This window comes from Malurus melanocephalus, unplaced genomic scaffold, assembly GCF_030028575.1.
Source record: "Malurus melanocephalus ecotype Western Australia unplaced genomic scaffold, MMel_1.1 scaffold_159, whole genome shotgun sequence".
NCBI classification, from domain to species: Eukaryota; Metazoa; Chordata; class Aves; order Passeriformes; family Maluridae; genus Malurus; species Malurus melanocephalus.
This window is the reverse complement of record NW_026623391.1, coordinates 357,705-375,912: the sequence shown is the minus strand read 5'-3', so window position 1 is coordinate 375,912 and position 18,208 is coordinate 357,705. Positions and strand designations below refer to the sequence as shown.

At 41.7% G+C, this 18,208-nt stretch overlaps 1 protein-coding gene across 1 annotated transcript in view; it reads left to right on the top strand.

Moving 5' to 3' along the window:
• Window positions 1-147: 147 nt before the first annotated feature.
• The window catches only part of PLCXD2 (phosphatidylinositol specific phospholipase C X domain containing 2), a 30,898-nt gene continuing 12,837 nt past the window's right edge, over window positions 148-18,208 (top strand). Inside the window, exons 1-2 of the mRNA XM_057371837.1 lie at window positions 148-238; window positions 13,129-13,589. Coding sequence (XP_057227820.1) covers window positions 157-238; window positions 13,129-13,589 — 543 coding nt within the window. The 5' untranslated portion in view covers window positions 148-156. The remainder of the gene's footprint in view (window positions 239-13,128; window positions 13,590-18,208) is intronic.

Genomic DNA, 18,208 nt, shown 5'->3' with positions numbered 1-18,208 from the left:
GGAGCGCCGGCCCCTGAGGGAGCGCCGGCCCCTGAGGGAGCGCCGGCCCGCGAGGGAGCGCCGGCCCGCGAGGGAGCGCCGGCCCGTGCGGGAGCGCCGGCCCCTGAGGGAGCGCCGGCCCGTGCGGGAGCGCCGGCGGGGCGGCACCGCGGGGCCATGGCCGATGGCAACGCCGACTGGATGGGCTCGCTGCGACCCGCGCTGCGCTCCCTGCCGCTCTCCAACCTCGCTATCCCGGGTAGGGCGGCGCGGCAGGACGGGGTGTGTGGGGCCGGGGCCGCCTGGGCTGTGGTGGCGGAGTCGCCTCGGTCGTGGCGCCGCGTCCCCGTAGCAAAGTGTTGAGGCAGGGACTGGGACAAGTGCTGGGGCTGAGAGGAGCCCTGTCCATTGCAGCAGAGAAAGGAGGGCTTAATCTCCCATAAAAACTGCTGTGAGACTCATGCTATTGACCTGCTGCTTTCACTGCCTTGAGAGAAGGAAGCTGTGCCCGCTGGGGGCACTCCTGAAGGTCTGCAGGTAGTTAAAGTAAGGCTGAAATCGGGTGGGAGACGGGCTCGGTTGCTTTGACCTCACTGGAGGTTCAYCAAGTGATGGTCTGCTGAGATGGGGCTCTGAGCAGCCTGCTCTTGTGGAGGGTGTTCGTGGCAGGGGGCTTGGAGCTGCGTGATCTTTAAGCTCTCTCTTAACCCAAGCCATTCTATGATTGTGTTTTCTGTAGCAGAACCTGGGTATGGCTTCTCGGGGAAAAAAGGATGCAGCATGGTTATAAAATATCCTAATGAATGGTATTATACTGAAGACACTAAAATACTGTATCTGCTTATAAAATTTCCCCCTAAAWTTTTCCATCTAAAGTTACCTGAAGCAGAACAGCTAAAATGACAGCTTTTAATCAAAAGTGGTGCCCTTTCCTATCCTGATAGGAGCAAAAACATTTTATGTGACCCTGTCCTATTGTACAGGGAAGTGGGACAGAAAGGAAATTCAGTGTTCATATTAAATTCAAGTGTCAGCAGACTTTAAAACTTCTGGTAAAGAAATGYTTGTTTGTTTTAGTGAACAATAATAAGTCAAGTTATTGCTGTAGCCACTTAAAGACTGTGCAGTGTTATGATATAGATTGCATTAGGTGCATTGCTGCTGTCTGTCACTTGCAAGCATCATGCAACCAGTGTTGCAGCACAGGAACCAAGCAAATGAGAGGTTTCAGTAATGCCATGGTGCTTATAAAATGGGTAATGCTTTTTTTCTTTAAATGCTTTTAAATGTTTATTTGTGATCAAGGTAGGTGTATCTCCCTGCTCCTTTCCTGTATATCACTTACGGAACATTTTCCTGTATATCACTTACGGAACATGCAAGCAGGCAAAAAGAGATTTTGCGTAGATTACTGGCAATTTTTATTATTTTAGTCAGTAATTATTTTGCTGGGGTTTTGGTGTGGTGCTTGACAAAGAAACCTTTCTGAGAGCCAGGGGCTGTTCCTAGCAGTGTGCAGTGCAGGTTGCAGTTGAGGAATCTTTGCAGATGCCTAACAGCAATGGAGACAAGTGTTATCCTCCAAAGAGAAATGAAAGGTCGAATGAGAAGCATGTTTGTCTGTGCTTAATATCTTTGTGTGCATATGGTAGGAGTGGCCTGCTTTTGTCCATCTCTGGACAAAATGTCCATACATTTGTTTTCTTCTGTGGAATGATGGACTCAACTGGTTTTGGTTTGGCGATTTTGTTTGTTGTTTCTCCGCCCCCCCCATTCCTTGTTGCTCTTTGTACATAGGAACAGAGACAGCTCCARGAGTGGAAGCCTTAAAACTTGTTTTAACTTGAAATTAAATCAGCATTCAAAATCACAAAAGTGCTGTTGTTTTACACTTTTTGCACTTTGAAGAATTGTAGCATTTAAAGAATAACGTTTTAACCTTTATTTTATAGAAAAGGACAAAACAATGGTATCATTGAAAGACTTGAGAGTGTACACAGAAAATAAACGTCTTAGATTTAATTTAGTATGTGCTATTGTGAGTAGGAAACTCCCTTGTATGTTGCCCAGCATGTCTTCATAGAGTTCTCCTGCTTTGTTGCAAACCCTTTGCTTTTGGAGCTGCTTGTTTTCACTGGCTTGAGAAAAGATAGTTGTGACTTCTGAGGGTTCTTTTAAAGTTCCATTATTCTATGATTCCATGAGCTATTAAATAGTGGTGTGAAACATCTTACTTGATGGCAGAGAARGTCATTCTTTGCTCAGTCCTTAGAACCAGCTGGTAGCAGATAAGGTTGAAGATGGATAGTCATGAAGTATCTGGGATGTTTACATGCCTATTTAACTCTGTGTTCAAAATGGAGAGCGATTTTGAAAAAGTCAAGGCCATTCTCCAAAGCTTGTGTGTGATCAGTTCRCACACTTGGGCTTTTCTGTTACTTCTGTTGGGAAAAATTCTAGAAAAAATGCTAAACCAATATAGCTTTATGCAGGAAAAAGCAATGAGGTTTCCTGTGCAATGTCATGAGGGGAGGGATCTTTTGCAATGAAAAATTGCCAAGTATCAAGTAACTAAAATGTCATCAACTTTACAAACATACAATATAGTCAATAAAAATTACCACCCTCAACAAGTGGTAACCTTGTGTGAAAGTCTAGAGGGTTTCCTCTTAATTATATTCCRCTAATCCTTTTTGGATGTGTGTTTAAAAATGAGCCCTTAAACATTTTGATTGTGCATGTGACCCTTGGCAGGGTATTGTACAGTGCTTGTTGATTCTGTTTTACTTTAAACAWTTTTATGAAATCACAATTATGATACTTATTACTTTTCTTGGTAAYTTTTTGATCTGCATCTGTTGCTTTTCTTATTTTTCCTTGTAGAAATGGAAAACAAGAAAAATTTGGAGTGCTCTCACTAATCAGCTTTTGAAGTAAATCAGCTGTTTAAAGAATTAGCTGGAGAAGCCTAGTTGTTCCTTGCTTGTACTTGCATCCTGATAGTTGATAGCATCATGGTATGTCCAGTTTGTACTGTTTAATTTTAACTGCTGCAGAAATTTCTAGAAAGGCAAGTATCTTGATTAACTTGGTGCTAGAGTCTGAAGTCTCTGCGTCTGAAAGTATGGCACTGTTTTCCTGCTACATCAAGCTTTTACATGAGTACTTGTATTAGCATTGGTGAGACATCTTTTCTGTGTTAATCTCCAGTGTGAGGTCAGGATAAGCTCGTGCCTTTTGGTTTGAGGCAGCAAGGCAGTCTAGCAGATGTTCACTGCCAGCTATCAATGTTCATTTTTTGAGCGTTTTATTRGTCCATCCTCCAAGGTGCAGGATGAATGTCAGGAGCAGAAGGGCATACATTTCTGTTTTCCTTTGGGTCTTGGTAATARTACATTTACTTAATCCTGTCTGGACTATTCCAGCTTTAAATATACAAGAGCCATGATGCAACAGATATACTTGGAGTCTTGGGTCAATCTTGGTTGGTTCCCAGTTCTGATCAGGATGGCTGTGAGTTTTTCTGTACTGCTGATTTTCTTTTTGTCTTCCAGAGAAAATTTATGATGACTTAAATGATCCACTGCTGCTTGCAGGAGCACCCAGAAGAGTTACGGGTGCCCCTTYATAAATAAAGTGAAGTAATCAAAAGTCACTTCTGTGCCCTGCCTTTCCTTCTCTCCCCCACAAATACAAATGAGTGTGTTCAGCAAGTTAACCTGGTGAGAAGGTTTTGTATGATGACGATGATGGTTTAGAGGGATTTTTTTTTATTATTTTGAGAAGTGATTCCTGCCAGAAAAACTGCTTGCAACAGCTGCTTATGGAGCTGGGCAAGCCCTAGGGTGAGTGCCGGACTATGTGGGTGTCCCAAGGGAACATGAAGGTTAATGATATGTCATGGTGCTGCACATATGGGCAGGAAGGAACAACAGCTTGAATGGCTGTAAGCAGATTAAACCCTTACACCAATGGTTTTGTCCTGGAATGTAAGATTTCTCTTTTAAAATTTTGAAATAGAGTTGTTCGTGTAGTAGGTCAAGCAATCTAAGACTAATTTGAAACAGTAAGGTTCTGTGCCCCCAGAAGTCAGTTTTTCAGGTACTGGTACACCTTGAACCAAATGTCACACTCAACAGAGTGCTCTGCTGCTAATGGAACATGCAGGCTGTGCAGGCTGCTTTTCCAGGAAAAAGTGGGGCAGCTTTCCACCTGTGGCTTCTGATGGTGTACAGGGCTTCTTCTGTCACCTTCTAGTGATTCCCAGCTGGTGTGTTCTTGCTTCTTTAGAAAGCACATGGAAGGCTGGTCAGATCTCATTTTTAAGTAATGCAGAGCATTTGAAATATGGTGCCATGCTTGTCAGCATAAGGTTGAATGAYTGATGAGGAGTTTCCTATGGGATGCTGGGTTGTAGGTAGGCAGAGCTAAGAGAAAAGTTGGGTTTACAGTTCCAAAAGCATTTATTCTTTTATTTCATTTATTTCTTATCAGAGAAAATAATATTGTCCTGAATATGGCCAGAACAAGACCATAATGGACACTTGAAATGGTTGTTAAATTGTCTTCAGCTTGACTTTTCACTGATCTTCAAGGAGAGATGTCCTCTTCAAAAATAGTACATCTTTGCTGCTCCAATCTGTAGACTGGTCAAGCTGCCTAATTCCCCTCTATCACACACACACTCTTGACTTCCAATATAATAAATTCCCATAGTCTGTTCATGTTAGTGTCAGTATGACTGGCTAAAACTTTCCATGTTACGGTGGGCCACTCTGAGAAGTTCATCCCAAGAGTCAAGTAAGAAGCCTCCTGATTTTGATTTGCATGATCAAAATACTATGAAATGGTCATCCCTGGAAAACAAAGCTTTACGAATACAGCTAGTAGGCAATCTTAACGAGGAGCAGGCCTGCTGGCTGAGCCTATGGTTAAGCTTAAAGGGGGGATACAAGGCATGGAGATGTGTTTCCTGTTTTGACAAGCTGCTGTGGATATCTGAGTGGTGCCATAGTGTAACTGTGTTCATATGGAACACTTGGAGCTGGTGGGGGCCCTAAGCATCTTTTATGGAGGATACCATCTCCCCACCACCAACTGGCCACCTCTGCTGTCCTGACAGTGTGAGTGTTCCCCAAAAGCCACATGAGCAGCTTGACTTGGCCAACCAGAACCAAAACTGTTCTAAGAAAAAGCAGCAGCAGCACTGTCCAGCTGAGAGACTCTGACTGGATTGGGTGGTTTTTTTCTTTGCCTGCATGATCCTGAGGTACGCTGCKGAATTTGCTAATACTGTAAGTTTCTTGTTTATTTGTTTCTGGGCTATGGAGGCATGTGCTGAGAGGAGTGGTGGTGAGCTTGAGGCTGCATCCTCCTCCCAAACAATACTCCTTTGGAGTTCTAATTAAAAGGTTCATTAAATTGGCTGAACTAGCTGTCTGTTGGGTTGAAGCTCAAAGAGAAGAAATATAAGATTTATGTTCTGATTCACCTAGCTTTATTTTGCTTCTCAATTTAGTTTGCATCTACCAGTGAATCAGGTTGTAACCATTAAAAGAAAGTATCTGCATAAGTATAGTGGTGTTGAGTATGATTTGTAAATGCAGAATTTTCTGAAAAGACAAGTTTATTTTATTGCCTTGGTAGGCTACTTGAGTGTAACAACAAATCTCAAATATTTTTAGGGAGGCTAGTAAACTATATGGACTGTTACACTGATGAGAATATTTGATGAAAATTGTTCCACTATTCCTGAGTAACCAAATATTCATTTTGGACGCCCCTGTATAAGGTATGTCTGGTATGGCAGACACAGGGTCAGTGCAGAAGTTACCCTGAAAAGCCATTCTTAGGGCTCCTTCTAAAGAACTTCTGTCATCTATTTACCCAAAACCAAATTATTCTTGAAATCCTGTAAAATTTTCTTCAGACAGTGTATCAAGGTCCTATATTTTTTTTCATCTGGAAAAATTTTCTTCCTTATTAAGATCTGTACCCTAGAGAGTGACTTAAGTGTTTCTGGTAAATGAGTGCAGAACATGCCAAAGTTTAACTTCAAATGGAGAAAACTAGTCGTAATCTTGATATGAATGGTTGTTGCTCTCCTTCCATATTGTGAAAGCTTTTCCAGAAAAGATGTTAAAAGAGGCAAAAGTGCAATGTAATAAATTCTGTAGAGCCTTCTCAGAAGAGAATGAGCCCTTGGTCCACTCAGTTCTGAGTGATCACAAAAAAGGTGTTCAGGACTATAAGCTGAAGGTTTTTTTTTTTTTTTTTCCTTTTTGAGCAGGTGGATCCATTCAGGCTTTGAAATGGTAGAGATGTTCTTTCTGCTCAGCTGCAGACAGCTGAGGTTGCTGATAAATGGGAAATCATTGCTAAATAACCTTAAACTTCAATGGCAGTAACTCCAACCAGTGCCAAAAGGATTTCTTCTGGCTGGAAGGAATAGCAAACTACCCTGTGACAATGTGTCTGAGACAGTGYTAGGTTGTCTTTAYCTCTCTTTATGTTCTTCTGTTGCATATCATTGCCTGAAAGGGGCGTTGGGGAAATCARGGTAGTTCTTGGATAGAGAGGGAGATTTTCTRAGAGGATTTGGTATGTACTGGGATTTGTCTTTCTTAATGAGACTGCATTAAAAATATCTAAAGCAATCTTGTAGGTTTCTTAAAATATAAATATGAATATTTATAAGTTCAAGATAATTGCTTATCAATAGGATGTTTCTTATTTCTGCCTTGTCTCCTTTTGCTGGACAAGTTAATATGAACTATTTGATTTGCTTTTCATTACTGATGAACTTTTAAGATGTTAATCTTTTGCTAAGAAAATCTGGATTGTTAATGACCTGAATCCTGAGGACTTCTAGGCTTTGGGAGGCACTCTTGCTTGTCCTGTTTTTCCCTCCGTTTTGGCACACACAGGACATCAGGTTGAAAAGAACATTTGTGGGATAGCCTTGACTCACTAGCACTTTACATCATGTGCTTTTGGAACTTGAATACTGCTTTTCTACCCATCTTGGCTGCATAATGCCTGCTGTGCTGTGTCATGTGCCAGGGTTTGTAATGTGTAGGGAATGTACTTTGTCTCGTGAGCAAAGCTTGTGCTAAGAAGTTTAGCGTCACTACAGCTGGGGTGATTCTTTGGTCATACATGACCCTTTAATGCTTTTAGGGGATGGGTAGGTTTTGTTGACCTTGCTTCTTACCTTCATGTTATGTTAAACATTTGTTTCTTGCAATTTTCATCCTGTTAGTACTCCATTCATGTAAAAATCAATTCACCTTATTCAGATCTAGTTAAGCTCAGTGGCAGTGCACTCTCCTGCCCTTGTTCTCTCATTTGTGGCTTCTTGGTTGGCTAGTTGTTTGCAGAAAGTGTCTTCAGCTGCTGCTTCTGTCTAGTGCACAGCCTTGGAACCAGGGAGGCTTTCAATAYGCGAAGGAGACATGCTTGTATCAAAAAATACCTGAGTGTTTGTCTTGTTTTAGAGTKATTGGCAGTGCACAGGTGTGTTCTATGTTGGAAGATCCCTGCACTTTGCAGGCCATATAGCCATATGTTTAACATTCCATGTAGGTAAATTTACAAGGGATTGTTGAGATGATGCTCATCCCTATCCCTCTGCTGCAACTGTATTTGCAGGAAGTATTATGTGGAAACAAAAGAYAATACCAAATAATACAGAATCATCAAATATGCTGAGTTGAAAGGAACCCACCAGGATCATGAGTCCAACTGCYGACCCTGCACAAGACACCCCCAAGAGTCACACCCTGTGCCTAAGAACATTGTCCAAATGCTCCTTGACCTCAGACAGGCTTGGTCCTGTGACCACTTCCCTGTTCCAGTGTTCAGCCATCATCTGGGTGAAGAACCTTTTCCCAAGATCCAACCTAAGCCTCCCCTAACTCAGCTTTGTGCCKTTTCAAGTCCTGTCACTGRTCATGAGAGTGAAGAGATACAGCTAGTAATTGGTGGAATTGGAGGCTTGATAATATTCTGTTGATGAGTGTCATTTGTTTCAGCTACACCATGGGTTAATTTGACTATCTGTGACTAAGTAGCATGACAAATAAACACACTGGAAAGTTAGATTTTGCTGCAGATGTGATGATAAAAGGCTGCTTTCTGACAATTAACACAAGGGCTTCAGCAAAATTAATCGTCAACAGTGAAATACAATCTATTAACATATAAATTGAATTGAAAAGCAAGCTGTTTAACATGCAATTAACTTAAGAAATTAGTATAAGCAGAATAAAAAKATGTTTAAAGATATTAATGAAATTTAATCCACAGTTGCAATTACTGAGATAAAATTAAGAGRTCTATGCATCATTTTAAGTCTGGTATCTGGAAGATACCTATATAATACTATTCTGAYTATAACATAGCCTTTGATAGTTAAATATCTGGGCATTTGATGGCATGTGACTGCTTTTCTTGAAGCTGTCACTCTTTGTCAGATGAAAGAAATCAAACTGAAATAGAACAGCTGCTGTCTGTAAGAGCTGCCAGCTGATTAGCAATCCCCTAATTTTTGTCTTTAAATGCGCAGTCTCTTCAATGATTAAATTTAATGCTTGCTGCTTYGTGCTGCACATCTTCACCCAGTTGGAAGCAATTGTCAAATCACCATCTCTGTTGTATTTCCTTTGCCTGACTGGGTTTTGGGAAGGGCTGAGCACCAGACCARTGCTGTGTCACTGGAACAGCTCAGTAAGTTTTTTAGTCTGAATACTAATCCAGTCTCATCTACAGTAAATCGGTGCCCTGCACATGCAAGAATATGCTTTTGAGGCCGTTCAGGCTGGGGTTCTGGCCTCTTTTTACCTAAAGGACAACAAAGTTTCTTGTCTTTTCTCTGCCTTTTGACTTCTCAGTGTGTGAAGTGCAGGTTATGAATACCTAGTTTTGCCAGTTTTGCTTTGTTCACAATCAACAGTTTGAGGAACAGCTTTATTGAATAAGGTGTTATTTATATTAAGGATGTTAATTATCATCTGAAATGTCTTGCTTCAATATTTTTCCCAAGAAAAGTACTTGGCATAATTGGAGGCAATGCATGTTATTAGTGGTGGGGAGCACAGACCGCAAGGATTTTTTTACCTGTGGAAAAGACTTTACAGTGTATGTTGCTTTGAGAGTTAAGTGGTGCTTGCTCTGTCCTGGAACTGCCAGCCTTGTTGCTGTCACTGTGTGGTGTCCGAATACCTTCACACATCCTTGTGTTAAACATGAATCATGAATGTACGTAGCAACTCTTCCACTGAGCTCCTGTCACAACAGGGCTGGTCTGCTCCATTCTTCTGTGTAGGTTCTGCCCTTTGCCTTTGAAGTTTTACAGACTTGGGTCAGTTGAGGTTATGCTTTTGCAAARAGAAATCATGCTGTATCACACATAACAGCAACCAGCTTGACTCCTGCCACAGCTGCAGAATGGCAAGACTGTTGGAGTTTAGGGACAGAGTGAAGGAGAGTAGGGATTATTTTGACATGAAGCAATCAGCTTAGCATGTACTTAACATCACAGCTAAGCTATATTAAAATGCAGTGCCTGAGCTGGTAGCATATCACAGTGATCTTAAATTAAAGAAGGGCCTGGTGGATGATGTAGGTCTTCACCTTGCTCTTACCCCACAGCCCCACAAGAATCCAGTGCTGTTGCTTCASAGTTTCAGGTTTGTTTTTTTTTTTTTTTCCTCTTACCAGAGTCAAAATACTGTTGATGCCTAAAATAGGGCTTGCCTGAAACAGAGGCCAGACCAAGGTAGGAGAATAAAAAGCAGACAACTTAATGGAGGCCTACAGGTGCATTCAGGGCAGACAGAGCCTACTCATGAGGCTACACCCAAAATGGATGCCGAGTCACAAGATCTTCCCCTTTTATAAGTTCTGTTTTATTAACATATTGGGCCCCAATTCTCCAATGACACCTTCAGGTGATGATGTCAATCACCCCAAGCTTGCTCCCCCCAGTTCACTGTTGTTTGCGTATTGTTGGGCTCTGAGACAGCYAAGTGTCCTTGGATTTTCCAATTGAGAGCAATGTTTTGCCTAAAACGCTGGAAACAGAGGTTTTTAGCATTTTCTGAAGCCTAGAACTACACACCAAAGCTACAGATACATGAAGAATAGAAGCTAAAAATTGTTAAGGCATCATTGTGGGTCCAGGTTTGGCCTAGATATTAATGACTGGTCTTTTGAAATGACCACTGAAGACCTCACTGAACTTCTGCTCTCTTTCCAGCCTTGGTATAGAATGATCAGTGGAATTGGTGATGCTCCCCTACCCTCCTTAGAAAGTTATATGCTACCAATGGTGAAAAGGAGGATATGTTTTGCAGATGCTCCAACGCATGTTCTACTTGCTTGTATCTAGGTATACATGTTGAYTTYGTTGTAAGAGAAGCTCCATTTCCTKKGYTTTTAGCAGAGCCATGAGGCAGGARTTAATAGGATCTCTAACTATAGAYRYATGTCACACATAGTTCAGTTGGCTGTTAAAGAGTGCAATTTTTAACCTATGTGTTGAGAACGATGCAAGGKGCTGGCTTGTTTTCTTTGATGTTGCTCACTAGTGCTAGGCTATAAATAGGATTTGGTTTGTGACAGGAAGAAAATCTGCTCTTTGTATCCCTAAAAGTGCCTTGTCTGTGGCAAACTGCATTTTTTTTTTTTTATTTTTTTTTGTAGCTGTAAAATAAGTGGTCAGAATCAGGAAAATTTGTTGCTTCTTGGTTCAGATTCACTTAGACCACTCTGAGGTGACAACAATATATTTTCAGCCAGATAAAATTCTCATTTCCTTGTAAGTCAGATTTACTAGTCTGAAGGAGCATGATGGTGCAAGTGACTCCTATAGACAGGTCTCAAGAGTGCTGCTCTGTCTTAAGAAATATTTTCATTTTAACTATTACATTATTCTACAATGTTCAACCATCTTTTATAGTGACCTAAACAGAAGAAGGAATAAAAATTGATAGAATTAAGAATTGGGAAAAAAACCCCCAAAAGACCCAACCCAAAACAAAAAATTTCTTTGTGCAAAGTGACTAATTCCAAGGTAGAAGACAAGCCCCTTGTGATTGAAATCTACTCTCCAAATATTATAGAAGTTTAACAGACTCGTTCTGCTGTACAGGGAGGTATATGAAACTCAAATGTCTGTAAACAACAGTTTGAAGTATCATATGGCTTCTGAAATRTCTTCACTAGATGTTTGTTCCTGGATTTTGTTTGGGGTTGCATGTTTAAAGATGGGGGAAAAAAAATCTAGGTGTCACTCCACAACTGACAGCCACTTTGTGATGTAGTTTAGTGGGACAGGTACTAAAAAGCTGCTTAAACTGGCATCTTTGGTACTTCACACTTCTGTCTAGAAGACTGAATAGAAAGCCATAACAGGCCCACTTTTAAAAAAGCTGTGAAGAATTAATGGAGAGTTGGACAGAATTAGTTTTAGTGTTCATTTGTAAAGCTTGAAAACTAACCACACTTTTCAGTGCTTTTGCACTAGTTGAAATCCATAGAAACAATGCTTTTAAGGTTGTAGAGAAGTGATGTTTAGTTTATGCACAGTGTGTTCTTTTGTCTGGACTAAAAATGCCATTTTTTGAGATCATAATCTTGTTTGTAGCTCTGATCTTGCATTATGGGAAATGCATCCGTGTTCAAGTGAGCCCTGGTACACAAAAGGTTTGGATAMAGGAGGCTGTGAATGCCTCAGATGTTATCTTAAGATTGAATATGACAAATTAGAATTTTAAAGAGTTGCAGACTTTAGAAAAGCATAGTCTAGAGGCAGGGACAAGCATGCAAGAATGTAAGACAGAGGTGCCAGAATGGTGCAGGGTCATTGTACCCCAGGGCAGCTGGAAAAAGATCTGTTTGGGTRAAGATGCTTTCTCTGCACTTCAGCAAGTGGGCCCACAGGGAACAGCTGGGGTTTGGTTCAGTGGGCAAACTCTCTTCAACTGTCCTGCAGACAAAGGGATTCAGGGCTGTTAAGAGTCCTGTAGTGTTTTTGCTGGGTGGAGGGTCACAAGGAAGGTAAGCCTGGAGCAGCTGCAGCTTCTTGGCTAGATTGCTGGTGCCTGGTGGAAATTACTAGAAATCTCTGTTTAACCCCAGTCTGTGGTGGGTCAGCTTCTGCTAGTTCTGGTACAGTGCACTGCCTTCTCACTCTTTCTTCTGTTACTGACTTGGCTAAGGTAGGAATATTTCATTGACTCATGCTTTTATCTTGGAGTTTTGTTATTTCTCAGGGTTTTTTTCCCATTTAGTACTGAATTTTCAGTCGGAGGTTTTTTCTAATAAATGAAAACTTTATACTGGAGATTAATATTCTCTGCCAAGGTACAGATTGTGTAACAGGAGATTCTTYGGATATGCATTATTTGGCAGGGACCGGTGATTTTGATTGTTGGTTGTATTTTTTTGATGAATTTTCTGTTCACCATACCTTTGGTCAGTCAAAAGTATGTCAGGTAAGACAAGTTCATGAGCTTGTTTAACRTGAGCTTGGTATCTATCCACACTCTAACTGGTCGTGTATTCAATGGTYCCATCTCTAAGTCCAGCCAGTCATTGCCCACTGTTCAAACTACTACARATTTATTTGCCATCTTAGGGCTAAAGTAAGATGTGCTGGTAAGGTATGTGCAGATCCTTCAGTCCACTATATCAGTAAAGATACCTGTTCCAAAACCTCTGGTGTATTAGGTCATGATTGGATTTACGAGGTAGAATTAAAGTCTCAGATTCTTAAAATTAAGCTGGAGTCTTATCCTAGATGTGTCATGTACCAGGCTGTGGGAAAGCTTTGGGAGTTGATCTGTAGTTTGTAAGTGAAGGTTGGAGGAAAGTTTCCCTTCCCTTCAAGTGTTCGTTTTGTAGCTTTCAGAGAGCCTTGAAATTGAGAGCTTATGCAAGAAAGTCTTGTGAACCTTGTGCATAACTCTTATGTTATACTGTCAGGGAACAGTAAGGTGTAAAGGACCATCTGAAAGACTCACACTTGAGCACAACTCTTTTGCAACCATGCTATAAGGACTTTGTTCAGTTTTCAGGGCACATGGGCATATGTGTTTTGGGAGAGTAGCTTTTTCTAAAATTAATTTTTCTTGGCTTTTTTCTTAGGATCRCATGATTCATTCAGCTACTGGGTTGATGAGAAATCTCCTGTGGGACCAGACCAAGCAACAGCCATCAAACGTTTGTCCAGAATTTCCTTGGTTAGAAAGATCATGAAGAAATGGTCAGTGACTCAAAATCTGACTTTCAAAGAGCAGTTGGAAGGTGGGATCCGCTACTTTGATCTTCGTGTATCTTCCAAGCCTGGGGAAMTAGGACAAGAGACTTACTTCATACATGGCTTGTTTGGCATCAAAGTATGGGATGGRCTGAAGGAGATGAATAGTTTTCTTGAGCAACACCCCACAGAAGTAATCTTCTTGGATTTCAATCATTTCTATGCCATGGATGACAGCCATCATCACGTCTTGATCAACAGGATCCACTCAGTGTTTGATTCCAAACTTTGTTCTGTTCAATGTGTAGAATATGTGACGTTACTGTACATGTGGGAGAAGAAACACCAGGTAGGGGAAGGATGTTTAATGTTTTTCAAACCCAAAATGTTAAAGATTTTAGGCATTAAGCTGGGTGTAGTTCCACCTCAGAAGTATTGGACTGAGGATGCTGCTGATGGTCAAGTTAAAGCCCACKAGAGCCTCCTTTATGTGGTGTACATGTTTTCCTCCATTTACATGCAGCTGTGTATCCCCTCATCCATGGTGTGGTCAGCCTCTGTCCTGCTCCCAAGCACCTTTGTTAAATAATTATAGTACCCTTGGAGCCTTGTGCWCCTCACAAAGGGTTCTCTCTTCTGGAAGGACACTTTGTGCAGATTTGTGTTGGTGAGGATTTAACTGCTGTCTTTCTAGCCATTGTGAAGCATAKAAGCTTTAGCCTGAGTAAGATGTAGTAGTGAATTTCTAACCTTCTTTGCAGCCACCCAAATCTGCAAAGGTGAGGTTAATGCCTCCTCTCTGGGATAACTGCTATCAGATGTACACACAGCCTGAGAACAGAAAGGGTTTCAGCAGCAGCACATAATTCTTAACCTGGAAATGAGGCTTTGAGGAACTGTTCTGAACTCATGCTGTCAGTGCTARGGTTCAAAATGAATCTTGTGTAAATGTGGGTGTTAATAAAAAGCATTGCCTCTTTGTGCTGTTGATGCCTTATCAATCAGGCTAATCTGAAACAGAGGCCAGACAAACTCAAGAGAATGAGAATAGACAACTTTAATACAGGCCTAACAGGCACCCTGGTACATTAGGGCAGACAAAAGCCTCCTCCTGAGRCTACACMCAAAATGGACACCGAGTCACGAGATCTTCACCTTTTATAAGTTCTACCTTATTAACATACTGAGTCTTAATTCTCCAGTGATCTTCAGGTCATGATGTCAGCCACCCCAAACTTGCTCCCTCCCCATCTTGCTGTAGTTTACATATTTTGGGGCTCTGAGGCAGTGAGGTGTCCTTGGATTCAGGCTCAGAGAAGGATTGTTTTGTCTAAAGATGGGAGAATGGTAGTTTTAGTGTTGTACTAGAGAACAGCAGAATACAGATGCATGAAAATATAGAAACTAAAAATCCTAAGGCATCATTTCCCCCCTTTAAAGGCCTGACAAAGCCTCTACCTTGTCAGGTCTCTATTCTAAATATCTACTGATAGTATGTATCTAACAACAATGTATATTTAACAATAATAAACAGAATTAGGATTACAGTTACTATGAACTGTTCTTTAGTCTAGGTCAGTTTGGTAACCATGATGTGAGTGTGTAAGATATACTCAAAACTCATGAGTAATGTATTTTGAATGTTGTCTAATATGAAAATTTGAAATTTAGATACATATTTTGGACTAGGATCATATACAAATTTTGGTTCCACTCCTGTACCATGGTTACCAGCTGCATAGATAACAAGCACACAAACCCTTGTTTTAAACTACATCCCTGCTTGCATCAGTGTCTGTTTTTCCAGTTGTTTCAGGAGCAGAAGCCTTCTTAACTCAGGAGTGGTGAATCCAGGGTCCTTTGTCAGTAACTTTGACTGCAGTGAGGGTTGTCAGCAGGACTTGGAATGGTCCTCTCCACTTGGCTTGTAAAGGATCACTGTCCCACCACTTAACATAGACCCAGTCTCCAAGTTGGAAGGGATGTGCAGGCATGTCCAGTCCTATGGGTCTGGATAACACAATGTAATCCTGAAGCTTCTGCAAAGTGGAACTTAAAACTATTAGATATCTCCGCAAATCAAGCTTTTCTTTGAGGGTTACATTCATGCATTTAGCTTTATCACTTGTCTGGGATAACTAGGGAATTTCCAAATATCAAATAATTCTCCACGTTTGACTAACTTTCCCAATCACTGGGGGACCAACCCCAAAGGAACCCCAAACCTTGGAATTGTATGGTTAAGTAAAACTTCCACCATCTGCCTTGCTGTGTTAGTGTGACAGGGGTAAGGCTCAGACCATGCACTAAAAGTGTCAATCCAAYACCAGTACATACCTGTATCCTTTTACGTGGTAACTCAGCAGAATCTATTTGCCAATAATCTCCAGGAAAAGTCCTCTGTCTTTGTTGTTTCAAACACAACTATTTTGTTCATGTTTGGGTTATTCTTATGCAGATTTCACCTTTACTGTTATAAACTGCACAATATCAGTCACTTCCTTTTCTATTACTACCCTTTCCAGAAATTTCATAGGGTTCTTTGTTTCTCTGTGTGTCCTCATGCTCTCGCTGTGGTGGGATTACAGTTTGTCTTTCTAATGTAATAGTCCATTCACTTTCTTTGGTTTCAGCCTTTGTGCCAGAAAACTGATGATCTTTCTGATCATATTTTGGAGCACACTTTGACAGACCAATTTCCTTCTTGATGACTTTGCTCAGTTCTGGATTTTTCATTGATGTAATCAGTTCAGCTCTCTGTGATGATACATCTGATAGCAAAGCTTTTGCTTTGTTTACCTGGTTGGCGGTTGTCACTGCATGACCTGCTACCTGTTTGCCATCTTGCCTGAAGCTGTTGTTGTCTGCATATAGCTCCCAATCAGGATCTTGTGGTGGCACATCCTTCAGGTCTGGTCTGCTGGAATAGGTTTCTTCCACGGTCTGCAAACAATCACACTCAGATATATTATCAGTTAGTGTCGGGAACAGAGACGTGCCAGGATTGACAGCAAATGTTTTCCAAATAGCATTATCCTGTTCTGGTAACGTGGCATGAGGTACCTGTCATCGGAGTTCACAGAGCAAATTTACAGCGAGCCGGATCCAGCTGTTAAATGCAGCATTTCTTGGTTGCTGCCTTTTCCATTTCCCTAGTTTCTCTGCCAGCTGATTTCTGAATATAGCTGCGCTGTTCTTTAAACTCTTAGGACAGTCTTGATGAGCTGATCCCTTCTCTCTGTTTCAGGRTTTTTCCACTTATCTGTAAAGAGTCYTTGGTGCTTCTTATTCACAGGGATGTAGGAGAAGAGATTTTTAAAATTTAGTTCAGTAAACCATCTTGAACTATCAGCTRTTCTTCTCTTGAAAAAWTCTAATAKATTCTYCTTAGGAGAGTTTGGCAAATAGAGAAACTGATAAATTACCCAGGGTTTTCCCAATTTATATTTCAAAGATTGGAAGAGGGGTCTCATGTCTCTCACCCCTGTGACACTGRAAGCTCTTACAGTACTTTGACYCAGTTTCCTTTCTAAAGAATTTAACACAGAATRCACTGCTCCAATATCCACCAGAAATTCAACATTGTCTTTTCYCAGCTTAGCTACAACCAAAGGCTCCACAGGAGGAGAAGCCTTTGGTCCCCGTCATTCTGATTTTGATTCTGATTTCTGTTCCACARCCATKTGGGGAGCTGAGGATCTCTTTTCCAGCATGGGACAATCCYTTTTCCAATGTCCCTTTTTCTTACRAAASGCACATTGGTCTTTGTCCCAACGTAAAGAAGTAYTCATWGATAGKTTTTCTTGGCTACCTCTCTTGCTGGAATGTTTATCCWTGTTATTAGAATCCCTGTCTCGAAATGCTTTCCAGGCTACGTTTAACAACTTACTCATGTCTGGYACCCCTTCTAACTTCTGYAGTTTTCTCCTTATATCACTGGTAGCCTGACCTATAAATAGRTAAGACAAATGAATTTTTCCCTCAGYTGACTCAGGATCAATGTTTGTGTATTTAATCGCAGCATCTCTTAACCTTTCTAGAAAGTCAGTGGGGGATTCATCTGACCCCTGCTTTATGTTATGTAATTTAGACCAATTTACAGCTTTRGGAACACCATGTCTTAGCCCGTACACTATGAGTCTCTGGTATCGTTTTAGYCTATCCATTTGGTCTGGGATATTTGGRTTCCAGCCTGGATCAGTCATTGGGAAGATTTCGGCAGTGGTGCCTTGAAGTGTTCCACTTGCTATTTGTGACTCTACAGAATTTATGATAGCCTTRTGAACCATTYCTCTTTCYGTGGGRTCTAGTAAYGTGTCCATCATTGCATTTAAGTCAGTCCAGTCAGGGTTTTGTGTRGTAACTGCTCTATGTACTAAGTTAGCAACCTTATCKGGGTTYTCTTTATACTTCCCAACAGTGGYTTTCCACTGTTCTAACTCCATAAGAGAGTATGGAACCTTTATGTATACAGGCCCYTGGTMACCGAGGGCCTGTCTTAGACAGGCTTGTAAAACCTCAGGTTCTCCCTGCTGTTGTTTGGCTCTCGTTCTCTTAGCTATGGGACTCCATTCTCTTATGGCTCTTGTTGCAACTTTTCCCCTTTTTCGCCTGGTAGTTGTTTCTTGGCTCTCCTCTCCGGATGATTCATCTGAGCCAGTACTACTCTCTGTTTCTGTTGGGCCTGTTAGTCGGGAGCTACCCGGCCGACTCGCCCCGGTAGCCCGGTGCTGGGTAGTCCCAGCCACACCAGCCCCGCTGTCACAGGCCGTGCTGTCACCGCCTGAGCCCGCACGGGAGTGAGCGGTGCTGCCCTGGTGACCCGGCTGGGCATTGCCACCTGAGAGAGTGACAGCAGAGCCGCTCTCCTGCCGAGGGGCTCCATCCCCCGGCCCCACCCGCAGGGACCGGCGCCGCAAGCACCACTCCCACTCATCCCCCGGTACCGGCCCCGGGGGCGGTGCGATC